The sequence below is a fragment of the Carassius carassius genome, chromosome 22, assembly GCF_963082965.1.
Source record: "Carassius carassius chromosome 22, fCarCar2.1, whole genome shotgun sequence".
Taxonomy (NCBI): domain Eukaryota; kingdom Metazoa; phylum Chordata; class Actinopteri; order Cypriniformes; family Cyprinidae; genus Carassius; species Carassius carassius.
The window spans coordinates 22,816,348-22,831,154 of NC_081776.1; the positions used below are offsets into that span (position 1 = coordinate 22,816,348).

The window sequence follows — 14,807 nt, forward strand, 5'->3', positions numbered from 1 at the left end:
ATTTTTTTATTCTATATATAATTTGCAGTTAACATGCTAAGAAAGTCGACCGCAAACATGCCATGCCAGAAGTGAGGCAGTACCTGTGCAAATTGGAACAAAATTCAGTGTCTTGCATTGAGATCAGGCTAATTCATTTAGCTAATGCCACCAGCTGGGGAAAAGTTACAAAGTTACAAATGAAGCTAAATGTACTCATAGCCTTTCATCGACTTTTCCTAGAGTCACCACTGGGGGTGCTAGGACCGAACAAACCTACTAAACAGTAATGCGTGCATGCTGTTGGCAGTGTTGCCGGGTCCATGGTTTTCTCTTGGAATTTGAATACTTTAACATTATTGCCGCGGGTTGGAGCAACCCCAATAACGTGATATTTATCCCCTGGAATGCAAAATTTACCAGAAACCTTACCAAAAAAACTTTTATTTTACCCCCAGATTGGGCTAGATTTGAGCTTGTTTTAACAATTTGGGCAGTTTTGTTGTGAAAATCTGGCAACCCTGGCTGTTGGCGAACTTGACCCGTAATTGAGGAATAAATGGTACATAATTGGAAAATTTTGTTGTGCCGTTTGAAACGTACAAATAGGAATGAAATCTTCGAATGATAGTTTGGTTCATTAAAGTAGATCATGTTATTTGGATCGTGAGATGGTGTTGTATTGCTATTGAGAAAATGTCCTGTGACTCACTTTGGCAGATGACTCCAGCATCTTTTTGGTGCCCACAGTTATGGGATCCCCATCCATTTGATGAACAGTTTGTCAGTGTAGATTCATTTCCACGGCACTGTACATCATCCAACCATATTTGTCCAGAACCTTGTCCAAAATAAGCAGAGCGCTTTGCCTCTGTGACATTCCCACAGCCCAGTTCTCGACACACCACTGCCGCGTCTGTTGAATCCCACAGATCATCACACACTGTTCCCCAGGTTCCATTGTGGAGAACCTCCACTCTTCCAGAACAGAGGTTGAATCCATTCACCAACCTGACAGCTATTAGTCAGAAACAATAGAACGATAGAAGAACAGGTCATTAGATTTTTTTGATTGTTTGTTTGTAATTTTGATGAGGGAAAGTTGTAATAATAGTGGAGTTTCATCCTCCCCAGTCTCTTTACCTCTGACTCCTGGCTGTGAGGCAGTCGTGTTCAATGTCGCTGTCACTGGAGAAAAAAACAAACACAAAAATACACAACATTATATTTTGATGATGATGTTTGCATGTCAGACTGATTGCAGTGCTTCAAGTTTGTTAATTTCAATCAAATGTTTAAGCCAGTTTTACAGCTTGTGAGAAAATCAGATCTGGTTCTAATTCAAAGGTGTAGAATTACCTGTCCATGGTGCTGCGCTAGTTTGTGCCTGGCCTATCACAGAAGAAGAGAGATAATCAAAGTTTATTACTGTTCGAGAATAGATTTCTTTATTTGTGTGATCTTCCCCACAGTGAAAGTGATATCCAAACGTTCGGTAAACAAGAAATTGATTTTTTTATTCTATTTATAATTTGCAGTTAACATGCTAAGAAAGTCGACCACAAAGATGCCATGCCAGAAGTAAGGCAGTACCTTTGCAAATTGGAACAAAATTCAGTGTCTTGCATTGAGGTCAGGCTAATTCATTTAGCTAATGCCACCAGCTGGGGAAAAGTTACAAAGATACAAATGAAGCGAAATGTACTCATAGCCTTTGATCGACTTTTCCTAGAGTCACCAATGGGGGTGCTAGGACCAAACAAACCTACTAAACAGTAATGCATGCATGCTGTTGGCAGTGTTGCCGGGTCCACGGTTTTCTCTTGGAATTTGAATACTTTAACATTATTGCCGCGGGTTGGAGCGACCCCAATAACGTGATATTTTTCCCCTGGAATGCAAATTTTACCAGAAACCTAACCAAAAAAACTTGTATTTTACCCCCAGATTGGGCTAGTTTTGGGCTTGTTTTGTGTAGCGATTTGTTGAGTTTTGTTGTGAAAATCTGGCAACCCTGGCTGTTGTGGAGCTTGACCCCATAATTGAGGAATAAATGGTACATAATTGGAAAATTTTGTTGTGCCGTTTGAAACGTAAAAAAAAGGAATGAAATATTTGAATGATAGTTTGGTTCATTGAAGTAGATCATGTTATTTGGATCATTTTCCCCTGGAATGCAAATTTTACCAGAAACCTAACCAAAAAAACTTGTATTTTACCCCCAGAAAGGAATGAAATATTTGAATGATAGTTTGGTTCATTGAAGTAGATCATGTTATTTGGATCATGAGATGCTGTTGTATTGCTATTGAGAAAATGTCCTGTGACTCACTTTGGCAGATGACTCCAGCATCTTCTTGGTGCCCACAGTCATGGAATCCCCATACATTTGATGAACAGTTTGTGAGTGTAGATTCATTTCCACGGCACTGAACATCATCCAACCATATTTGTCCAGAACCTTGTCCGAAATAAGCATAGCTCTTTGCCTCTATGACATTCCCACAGCCCAGTTCTCTACACACCACTGCCGCGTCTGTTGAATCCCACAGATCATCACACACCGTTCCCCAGGTTCCATTGTGAAGAACCTCCACTCTTCCAGAACAGAGGTTGGATCCATTCACCAACCTGACAGCTGTTTATCAGAAACAATAGAAAGATAGAAAAACATGCCATTAGATTTTTTTGATTGTTTGTTTGTAATTTTGATGAGGGAACGTTGTAATAATAGTGGAGTTTCATCCTCCCCAGTGTCTTTACCTCTGACTCCTGGCCGTGAGGCAGTCGTGTTCAATGTCGCTGTCACTGGAGAAAAAAACAAACACAAAAATACACAACATTATATTTTGCTGATAATGTTTGCATGTCAGACTGATTGCAGTGCTTCAAGTTTGTTCATTTCAATCAAATGTTTAAGGCAGTTTTAGAGCTTGTGAGAAAATCAGATCTGGTTCTAATTCAAAGGTGTATAATTACCTGTCCGTGGTGCTGTGCTAGTTTGTGCCTGGCCTATCACAGAAGAAGAGAGATAATCAAAGTTTATTACTGTTCGAGAATAGATTTCTTTATTTGTGTGATCCTCCCCACAGTGAAAGTGATATTCAAATGGATGGTAAACAAGAAATTGATTTTTTAATTCTCTATACCATTTGCAGTTAACATGCTAAGAAAGTCGACCACAAAGATGCCATGCCATAAGTGAGGCAGTACCTTTGCAAATTGGAACAAAATTCAGTGTCTTGCATTGAGATCAGGCTAATTCATTTAGCTAATGGCACCAGCTGGGGAAAAGTTACAAAGATACAAATGAAGCTAAATGTACTTATAGCCTTTGATTGACTTTTCCTAGAGTCACCACTGGGGGTGCTAGGACCAAACAAACCTACTAAACAGTAATGCATGCATGCTGTTGGCAGTGTTGCCGGGTCCATGGTTTTCTCTTGGAATTTGAATACTTTAACATTATTTCTGCGGGTTGGAGCGACCCCAAAAACGTAATATTTACCCATGGAATGCAAATTTTACCAGAAACCTAACCAAAAAAATCTTGTATTTTACCCCCAGATTGGGCTAGTTTTGGGCTTGTTTTGTGTAGCGATTTGGTGAGTTTTGTTGTGAAAATCTGGCAACCCTGGCTGTTGTGGAGCTTGACCCTATAATTGAGGAATAAATGGTACATAATTGGAAAATTTTGTTGTGCCGTTTGAAATGTTGAAAAGGAATGAAATCTTCAAATGATAGTTTGGTTCATTAATGTAGATCATGTTATTTGGACCATGATACGGCAGCCATATTACCCTGGAGCCCAAGACCGGTTTCCCACTGAAGCTAAGCAAGGCTGAGCCTGGTCAGTACCTGGATGGGAGACCTCCTGAGAAAACTAGGTTGCTGCTGGAAGAGGTGCTAGTGAGGCCAGCAGGGGGTGCTCACCCTGTGGTCTGTGTGGGGCCTAGCGCCCCAGTGTAGTGATGGGGACACTATACTGTCAACAAGCACCGTCCTTCGGATGAGACGTTAAACCGAGGTCCTGATTCTCTGTGGTCAGTAAAAATACCAGGAAGTCTTTCGAAAAGAGTAGAGGTGTGACCTCGACATCCTGGCTAAATTCGCCCATTGGCCTCTGACCATCATGGCCTCCTAACAATCCCCATATCCACAGATTGGCTTCATCACTATGTCTCCTCTCCACCAGTAAGCTGGTGTGTGGTGTGTGGTGGGCGTTCTGGCGCAATATGGCTGCCGTCGCATCATCCAGGTGGATGCTGCACACTGTTTGCATGTCAGACTGATTGCAGTGCTTCAAGTTTGTTCATTTCAATCAAATGTTTAAGGCAGTTTTTGAGCTTGTGAGAAAATCAGATCTGGTTCTAATTCAGATGTGTATAATTACCTGTCCGTGGTGCTGTGCTAGTTTGTGCCTGGCCTATCACAGAAGAAGAGAGATAATCAAAGTTTATTACTGTTCGAGAATGGATTTCTTTATTTGTGTGATCTTCCCCACAGTGAAAGTGATATCCAAGTGGATGGTAAACAAGAAATAGATTTTTTTATTCTATATATAATTTGCAGTTAACATGCTAAGAAAGTCGACCGCAAACATGCCATGCCAGAAGTGAGGCAGTACCTGTGCAAATTGGAACAAAATTCAGTGTCTTGCATTGAGATCAGGCTAATTCATTTAGCTAATGCCACCAGCTGGGGAAAAGTTACAAAGTTACAAATGAAGCTAAATGTACTCATAGCCTTTCATCGACTTTTCCTAGAGTCACCACTGGGGGTGCTAGGACCGAACAAACCTACTAAACAGTAATGCGTGCATGCTGTTGGCAGTGTTGCCGGGTCCATGGTTTTCTCTTGGAATTTGAATACTTTAACATTATTGCCGCGGGTTGGAGCAACCCCAATAACGTGATATTTATCCCCTGGAATGCAAAATTTACCAGAAACCTTACCAAAAAAACTTTTATTTTACCCCCAGATTGGGCTAGATTTGAGCTTGTTTTAACAATTTGGGCAGTTTTGTTGTGAAAATCTGGCAACCCTGGCTGTTGGCGAACTTGACCCGTAATTGAGGAATAAATGGTACATAATTGGAAAATTTTGTTGTGCCGTTTGAAACGTACAAATAGGAATGAAATCTTCGAATGATAGTTTGGTTCATTAAAGTAGATCATGTTATTTGGATCGTGAGATGGTGTTGTATTGCTATTGAGAAAATGTCCTGTGACTCACTTTGGCAGATGACTCCAGCATCTTTTTGGTGCCCACAGTTATGGGATCCCCATCCATTTGATGAACAGTTTGTCAGTGTAGATTCATTTCCACGGCACTGTACATCATCCAACCATATTTGTCCAGAACCTTGTCCAAAATAAGCAGAGCGCTTTGCCTCTGTGACATTCCCACAGCCCAGTTCTCGACACACCACTGCCGCGTCTGTTGAATCCCACAGATCATCACACACTGTTCCCCAGGTTCCATTGTGGAGAACCTCCACTCTTCCAGAACAGAGGTTGAATCCATTCACCAACCTGACAGCTATTAGTCAGAAACAATAGAACGATAGAAGAACAGGTCATTAGATTTTTTTGATTGTTTGTTTGTAATTTTGATGAGGGAAAGTTGTAATAATAGTGGAGTTTCATCCTCCCCAGTCTCTTTACCTCTGACTCCTGGCTGTGAGGCAGTCGTGTTCAATGTCGCTGTCACTGGAGAAAAAAACAAACACAAAAATACACAACATTATATTTTGATGATGATGTTTGCATGTCAGACTGATTGCAGTGCTTCAAGTTTGTTAATTTCAATCAAATGTTTAAGCCAGTTTTACAGCTTGTGAGAAAATCAGATCTGGTTCTAATTCAAAGGTGTAGAATTACCTGTCCATGGTGCTGCGCTAGTTTGTGCCTGGCCTATCACAGAAGAAGAGAGATAATCAAAGTTTATTACTGTTCGAGAATAGATTTCTTTATTTGTGTGATCTTCCCCACAGTGAAAGTGATATCCAAACGTTCGGTAAACAAGAAATTGATTTTTTTATTCTATTTATAATTTGCAGTTAACATGCTAAGAAAGTCGACCACAAAGATGCCATGCCAGAAGTAAGGCAGTACCTTTGCAAATTGGAACAAAATTCAGTGTCTTGCATTGAGGTCAGGCTAATTCATTTAGCTAATGCCACCAGCTGGGGAAAAGTTACAAAGATACAAATGAAGCGAAATGTACTCATAGCCTTTGATCGACTTTTCCTAGAGTCACCAATGGGGGTGCTAGGACCAAACAAACCTACTAAACAGTAATGCATGCATGCTGTTGGCAGTGTTGCCGGGTCCACGGTTTTCTCTTGGAATTTGAATACTTTAACATTATTGCCGCGGGTTGGAGCGACCCCAATAACGTGATATTTTTCCCCTGGAATGCAAATTTTACCAGAAACCTAACCAAAAAAACTTGTATTTTACCCCCAGATTGGGCTAGTTTTGGGCTTGTTTTGTGTAGCGATTTGTTGAGTTTTGTTGTGAAAATCTGGCAACCCTGGCTGTTGTGGAGCTTGACCCCATAATTGAGGAATAAATGGTACATAATTGGAAAATTTTGTTGTGCCGTTTGAAACGTAAAAAAAAGGAATGAAATATTTGAATGATAGTTTGGTTCATTGAAGTAGATCATGTTATTTGGATCATTTTCCCCTGGAATGCAAATTTTACCAGAAACCTAACCAAAAAAACTTGTATTTTACCCCCAGAAAGGAATGAAATATTTGAATGATAGTTTGGTTCATTGAAGTAGATCATTTTATTTGGATCATGAGATGCTGTTGTATTGCTATTGAGAAAATGTCCTGTGACTCACTTTGGCAGATGACTCCAGCATCTTCTTGGTGCCCACAGTCATGGAATCCCCATACATTTGATGAACAGTTTGTGAGTGTAGATTCATTTCCACGGCACTGAACATCATCCAACCATATTTGTCCAGAACCTTGTCCGAAATAAGCATAGCTCTTTGCCTCTATGACATTCCCACAGCCCAGTTCTCTACACACCACTGCCGCGTCTGTTGAATCCCACAGATCATCACACACCGTTCCCCAGGTTCCATTGTGAAGAACCTCCACTCTTCCAGAACAGAGGTTGGATCCATTCACCAACCTGACAGCTGTTTATCAGAAACAATAGAAAGATAGAAAAACATGCCATTAGATTTTTTTGATTGTTTGTTTGTAATTTTGATGAGGGAACGTTGTAATAATAGTGGAGTTTCATCCTCCCCAGTGTCTTTACCTCTGACTCCTGGCCGTGAGGCAGTCGTGTTCAATGTCGCTGTCACTGGAGAAAAAAACAAACACAAAAATACACAACATTATATTTTGCTGATAATGTTTGCATGTCAGACTGATTGCAGTGCTTCAAGTTTGTTCATTTCAATCAAATGTTTAAGGCAGTTTTAGAGCTTGTGAGAAAATCAGATCTGGTTCTAATTCAAAGGTGTATAATTACCTGTCTGTGGTGCTGTGCTAGTTTGTGCCTGGCCTATCACAGAAGAAGAGAGATAATCAATGTTTATTACTGTTCGAGAATAGATTTCTTTATTTGTGTGATCTTCCCCACAGTGAAAGTGATATTCAAATGGATGGTAAACAAGAAATTGATTTTTTAATTCTCTATACCATTTGCAGTTAACATGCTAAGAAAGTCGACCGCAAACATGCCATGCCAGAAGTGAGGCAGTACCTTTGCAAATTGGAACAAAATTCAGTGTCTTGCATTGAGATCAGGCTAATTCATTTAGCTAATGCCACCAGCTGGGGAAAAGTTACAAAGTTACAAATGAAGCTAAATGTACTCATAGCCTTTCATCGACTTTTCCTAGAGTCACCACTGGGGGTGCTAGGACCGAACAAACCTACTAAACAGTAATGCGTGCATGCTGTTGGCAGTGTTGCCGGGTCCATGGTTTTCTCTTGGAATTTGAATACTTTAACATTATTGCCGCGGGTTGGAGCAACCCCAATAACGTGATATTTATCCCCTGGAATGCAAAATTTACCAGAAACCTTACCAAAAAAACTTTTATTTTACCCCCAGATTGGGCTAGATTTGAGCTTGTTTTAACAATTTGGGCAGTTGTGTTGTGAAAATCTGGCAACCCTGGCTGTTGGCGAACTTGACCCGTAATTGAGGAATAAATGGTACATAATTGGAAAATTTTGTTGTGCCGTTTGAAACGTACAAATAGGAATGAAATCTTCGAATGATAGTTTGGTTCATTAAAGTAGATCATGTTATTTGGATCGTGAGATGGTGTTGTATTGCTATTGAGAAAATGTCCTGTGACTCACTTTGGCAGATGACTCCAGCATCTTTTTGGTGCCCACAGTTATGGGATCCCCATCCATTTGATGAACAGTTTGTCAGTGTAGATTCATTTCCACGGCACTGTACATCATCCAACCATATTTGTCCAGAACCTTGTCCAAAATAAGCAGAGCGCTTTGCCTCTGTGACATTCCCACAGCCCAGTTCTCGACACACCACTGCCGCGTCTGTTGAATCCCACAGATCATCACACACTGTTCCCCAGGTTCCATTGTGGAGAACCTCCACTCTTCCAGAACAGAGGTTGAATCCATTCACCAACCTGACAGCTATTAGTCAGAAACAATAGAACGATAGAAGAACAGGTCATTAGATTTTTTTGATTGTTTGTTTGTAATTTTGATGAGGGAAAGTTGTAATAATAGTGGAGTTTCATCCTCCCCAGTCTCTTTACCTCTGACTCCTGGCTGTGAGGCAGTCGTGTTCAATGTCGCTGTCACTGGAGAAAAAAACAAACACAAAAATACACAACATTATATTTTGATGATGATGTTTGCATGTCAGACTGATTGCAGTGCTTCAAGTTTGTTAATTTCAATCAAATGTTTAAGCCAGTTTTACAGCTTGTGAGAAAATCAGATCTGGTTCTAATTCAAAGGTGTAGAATTACCTGTCCATGGTGCTGCGCTAGTTTGTGCCTGGCCTATCACAGAAGAAGAGAGATAATCAAAGTTTATTACTGTTCGAGAATAGATTTCTTTATTTGTGTGATCTTCCCCACAGTGAAAGTGATATCCAAACGTTCGGTAAACAAGAAATTGATTTTTTTATTCTATTTATAATTTGCAGTTAACATGCTAAGAAAGTCGACCACAAAGATGCCATGCCAGAAGTAAGGCAGTACCTTTGCAAATTGGAACAAAATTCAGTGTCTTGCATTGAGGTCAGGCTAATTCATTTAGCTAATGCCACCAGCTGGGGAAAAGTTACAAAGATACAAATGAAGCGAAATGTACTCATAGCCTTTGATCGACTTTTCCTAGAGTCACCAATGGGGGTGCTAGGACCAAACAAACCTACTAAACAGTAATGCATGCATGCTGTTGGCAGTGTTGCCGGGTCCACGGTTTTCTCTTGGAATTTGAATACTTTAACATTATTGCCGCGGGTTGGAGCGACCCCAATAACGTGATATTTTTCCCCTGGAATGCAAATTTTACCAGAAACCTAACCAAAAAAACTTGTATTTTACCCCCAGATTGGGCTAGTTTTGGGCTTGTTTTGTGTAGCGATTTGTTGAGTTTTGTTGTGAAAATCTGGCAACCCTGGCTGTTGTGGAGCTTGACCCCATAATTGAGGAATAAATGGTACATAATTGGAAAATTTTGTTGTGCCGTTTGAAACGTAAAAAAAAGGAATGAAATATTTGAATGATAGTTTGGTTCATTGAAGTAGATCATGTTATTTGGATCATTTTCCCCTGGAATGCAAATTTTACCAGAAACCTAACCAAAAAAACTTGTATTTTACCCCCAGAAAGGAATGAAATATTTGAATGATAGTTTGGTTCATTGAAGTAGATCATTTTATTTGGATCATGAGATGCTGTTGTATTGCTATTGAGAAAATGTCCTGTGACTCACTTTGGCAGATGACTCCAGCATCTTCTTGGTGCCCACAGTCATGGAATCCCCATACATTTGATGAACAGTTTGTGAGTGTAGATTCATTTCCACGGCACTGAACATCATCCAACCATATTTGTCCAGAACCTTGTCCAAAATAAGCATAGCTCTTTGCCTCTATGACATTCCCACAGCCCAGTTCTCTACACACCACTGCCGCGTCTGTTGAATCCCACAGATCATCACACACCGTTCCCCAGGTTCCATTGTGAAGAACCTCCACTCTTCCAGAACAGAGGTTGGATCCATTCACCAACCTGACAGCTGTTTATCAGAAACAATAGAAAGATAGAAAAACATGCCATTAGATTTTTTTGATTGTTTGTTTGTAATTTTGATGAGGGAACGTTGTAATAATAGTGGAGTTTCATCCTCCCCAGTGTCTTTACCTCTGACTCCTGGCCGTGAGGCAGTCGTGTTCAATGTCGCTGTCACTGGAGAAAAAAACAAACACAAAAATACACAACATTATATTTTGCTGATAATGTTTGCATGTCAGACTGATTGCAGTGCTTCAAGTTTGTTCATTTCAATCAAATGTTTAAGGCAGTTTTAGAGCTTGTGAGAAAATCAGATCTGGTTCTAATTCAAAGGTGTATAATTACCTGTCTGTGGTGCTGTGCTAGTTTGTGCCTGGCCTATCACAGAAGAAGAGAGATAATCAATGTTTATTACTGTTCGAGAATAGATTTCTTTATTTGTGTGATCTTCCCCACAGTGAAAGTGATATTCAAATGGATGGTAAACAAGAAATTGATTTTTTAATTCTCTATACCATTTGCAGTTAACATGCTAAGAAAGTCGACCGCAAAGATGCCATGCCATAAGTGAGGCAGTACCTTTGCAAATTGGAACAAAATTCAGTGTCTTGCATTGAGATCAGGCTAATTCATTTAGCTAATGCCACCACCTGGGGAAAAGTTACAAAGATACAAATGAAGCTAAATGTACTTATAGCCTTTGATTGACTTTTCCTAGAGTCACCACTGGGGGTGCTAGGACCAAACAAACCTACTAAACAGTAATGCATGCATGCTGTTGGCAGTGTTGCCGGGTCCATGGTTTTTTCTTGGAATTTGAATACTTTAACATTATTTCTGCGGGTTGGAGCGACCCCAAAAACGTAATATTTACCCATGGAATGCAAATTTTACCAGAAACCTAACCAAAAAAATCTTGTATTTTACCCCCAGATTGGGCTAGTTTTGGGCTTGTTTTGTGTAGCGATTTGGTGAGTTTTGTTGTGAAAATCTGGCAACCCTGGCTGTTGTGGAGCTTGACCCTATAATTGAGGAATAAATGGTACATAATTGGAAAATTTTGTTGTGCCGTTTGAAATGTTGAAAAGGAATGAAATCTTCAAATGATAGTTTGGTTCATTAATGTAGATCATGTTATTTGGACCATGATACGGCAGCCATATTACCCTGGAGCCCAAGACCGGTTTCCCACTGAAGCTAAGCAAGGCTGAGCCTGGTCAGTACCTGGATGGGAGACCTCCTGAGAAAACTAGGTTGCTGCTGGAAGAGGTGCTAGTGAGGCCAGCAGGGGGTGCTCACCCTGTGGTTTGTGTGGGGCCTAGCGCCCCAGTGTAGTGATGGGGACACTATACTGTCAACAAGCACCGTCCTTCGGATGAGACGTTAAACCGAGGTCCTGATTCTCTGTGGTCAGTAAAAATACCAGGAAGTCTTTCGAAAAGAGTAGAGGTGTGACCTCGACATCCTGGCTAAATTCGCCCATTGGCCTCTGACCATCATGGCCTCCTAACAATCCCCATATCCACAGATTGGCTTCATCACTATGTCTCCTCTCCACCAGTAAGCTGGTGTGTGGTGGGCGTTCTGGCGCAATATGGCTGCCGTCGCATCATCCAGGTGGATGCTGCACACTGTTTGCATGTCAGACTGATTGCAGTGCTTCAAGTTTGTTCATTTCAATCAAATGTTTAAGGCAGTTTTTGAGCTTGTGAGAAAATCAGATCTGGTTCTAATTCAAATGTGTATAATTATCTGTCCGTGGTGCTGTGCTAGTTTGTGCCTGGCCTATCACAGAAGAAGAGAGATAATCAAAGTTTATTACTGTTCGAGAATGGATTTCTTTATTTGTGTGATCTTCCCCACAGTGAAAGTGATATCCAAGTGGATGGTAAACAAGAAATAGATTTTTTTATTCTATATATAATTTGCAGTTAACATGCTAAGAAAGTCGACCGCAAACATGCCATGCCAGAAGTGAGGCAGTACCTTTGCAAATTGGAACAAAATTCAGTGTCTTGCATTGAGATCAGGCTAATTCATTTAGCTAATGCCACCAGCTGGGGAAAAGTTACAAAGTTACAAATGAAGCTAAATGTACTCATAGCCTTTCATCGACTTTTCCTAGAGTCACCACTGGGGGTGCTAGGACCGAACAAACCTACTAAACAGTAATGCGTGCATGCTGTTGGCAGTGTTGCCGGGTCCATGGTTTTCTCTTGGAATTTGAATACTTTAACATTATTGCCACGGGTTGGAGCAACCCCAATAACGTGATATTTATCCCCTGGAATGCAAAATTTACCAGAAACCTTACCAAAAAAACTTTTATTTTACCCCCAGATTGGGCTAGATTTGAGCTTGTTTTAACAATTTGGTGAGTTTTGTTGTGAAAATCTGGCAACCCTGGCTGTTGGCGAACTTGACCCCGTAATTGAGGAATAAATGGTACATAATTGGAAAATTTTGTTGTGCCGTTTGAAACGTACAAATAGGAATGAAATCTTCGAATGATAGTTTGGTTCATTAAAGTAGATCATGTTATTTGGATCGTGAGATGGTGTTGTATTGCTATTGAGAAAATGTCCTGTGACTCACTTTGGCAGATGACTCCAGCATCTTTTTGGTGCCCACAGTTATGGGATCCCCATCCATTTGATGAACAGTTTGTCAGTGTAGATTCATTTCCACGGCACTGTACATCATCCAACCATATTTGTCCAGAACCTTGTCCAAAATAAGCAGAGCGCTTTGCCTCTGTGACATTCCCACAGCCCAGTTCTCGACACACCACTGCCGCGTCTGTTGAATCCCACAGATCATCACACACTGTTCCCCAGGTTCCATTGTGGAGAACCTCCACTCTTCCAGAACAGAGGTTGAATCCATTCACCAACCTGACAGCTATTAGTCAGAAACAATAGAACGATAGAAGAACAGGTCATTAGATTTTTTTGATTGTTTGTTTGTAATTTTGATGAGGGAAAGTTGTAATAATAGTAGAGTTTCATCCTCCCCAGTCTCTTTACCTCTGACTCCTGGCCGTGAGGCAGTCGTGTTCAATGTCGCTGTCACTGGAGAAAAAAACAAACACAAAAATACACAACATTATATTTTGATGATGATGTTTGCATGTCAGACTGATTGCAGTGCTTCAAGTTTGTTAATTTCAATCAAATGTTTAAGCCAGTTTTACAGCTTGTGAGAAAATCAGATCTGGTTCTAATTCAAAGGTGTAGAATTACCTGTCCATGGTGCTGCGCTAGTTTGTGCCTGGCCTATCACAGAAGAAGAGAGATAATCAAAGTTTATTACTGTTCGAGAATAGATTTCTTTATTTGTGTGATCTTCCCCACAGTGAAAGTGATATCCAAACGTTCGGTAAACAAGAAATTGATTTTTTTATTCTATTTATAATTTGCAGTTAACATGCTAAGAAAGTCGACCACAAAGATGCCATGCCAGAAGTAAGGCAGTACCTTTGCAAATTGGAACAAAATTCAGTGTCTTGCATTGAGGTCAGGCTAATTCATTTAGCTAATGCCACCAGCTGGGGAAAAGTTACAAAGATACAAATGAAGCGAAATGTACTCATAGCCTTTGATCGACTTTTCCTAGAGTCACCAATGGGGGTGCTAGGACCAAACAAACCTACTAAACAGTAATGCATGCATGCTGTTGGCAGTGTTGCCGGGTCCACGGTTTTCTCTTGGAATTTGAATACTTTAACATTATTGCCGCGGGTTGGAGCGACCCCAATAACGTGATATTTTTCCCCTGGAATGCAAATTTTACCAGAAACCTAACCAAAAAAACTTGTATTTTACCCCCAGATTGGGCTAGTTTTGGGCTTGTTTTGTGTAGCGATTTGTTGAGTTTTGTTGTGAAAATCTGGCAACCCTGGCTGTTGTGGAGCTTGACCCCATAATTGAGGAATAAATGGTACATAATTGGAAAATTTTGTTGTGCCGTTTGAAACGTAAAAAAAAGGAATGAAATATTTGAATGATAGTTTGGTTCATTGAAGTAGATCATGTTATTTGGATCATTTTCCCCTGGAATGCAAATTTTACCAGAAACCTAACCAAAAAAACTTGTATTTTACCCCCAGAAAGGAATTAAATATTTGAATGATAGTTTGGTTCATTGAAGTAGATCATGTTATTTGGATCATGAGATGCTGTTGTATTGCTATTGAGAAAATGTCCTGTGACTCACTTTGGCAGATGACTCCAGCATCTTCTTGGTGCCCACAGTCATGGAATCCCCATACATTTGATGAACAGTTTGTGAGTGTAGATTCATTTCCACGGCACTGAACATCATCTAACCATATTTGTCCAGAACCTTGTCCGAAATAAGCATAGCTCTTTGCCTCTATGACATTCCCACAGCCCACTTCTCTACACACCACTGCCGCGTCTGTTGAATCCCACAGATCATCACACACCGTTCCCCAGGTTCCATTGTGAAGAACCTCCACTCTTCCAGAACAGAGGTTGGATCCATTCACCAACCTGACAGCTGTTTATCAGAAACAATAGAAAGATAGAAAAACATGCCAT

General features: G+C 40.4%; 1 protein-coding gene across 1 annotated transcript in view; it reads right to left on the bottom strand.

The window, feature by feature from the left end:
* LOC132099244 (deleted in malignant brain tumors 1 protein-like) overlaps positions 1–14,807 on the bottom strand; it is a 64,496-nt gene that overhangs the window by 46,709 nt on the left and 2,980 nt on the right. Inside the window, exons 4-17 of the mRNA XM_059505687.1 lie at positions 14,461–14,766; positions 13,272–13,316; positions 12,841–13,146; positions 9,944–10,249; positions 8,755–8,799; positions 8,324–8,629; positions 7,266–7,310; positions 6,835–7,140; positions 5,646–5,690; positions 5,215–5,520; positions 2,743–2,787; positions 2,312–2,617; positions 1,123–1,167; positions 692–997 (exon numbers count right to left, since the gene is read on the bottom strand). Of these exons, the coding sequence (XP_059361670.1) occupies positions 692–997; positions 1,123–1,167; positions 2,312–2,617; positions 2,743–2,787; positions 5,215–5,520; positions 5,646–5,690; positions 6,835–7,140; positions 7,266–7,310; positions 8,324–8,629; positions 8,755–8,799; positions 9,944–10,249; positions 12,841–13,146; positions 13,272–13,316; positions 14,461–14,766 (2,718 nt within the window). The remainder of the gene's footprint in view (positions 1–691; positions 998–1,122; positions 1,168–2,311; positions 2,618–2,742; positions 2,788–5,214; positions 5,521–5,645; positions 5,691–6,834; positions 7,141–7,265; positions 7,311–8,323; positions 8,630–8,754; positions 8,800–9,943; positions 10,250–12,840; positions 13,147–13,271; positions 13,317–14,460; positions 14,767–14,807) is intronic.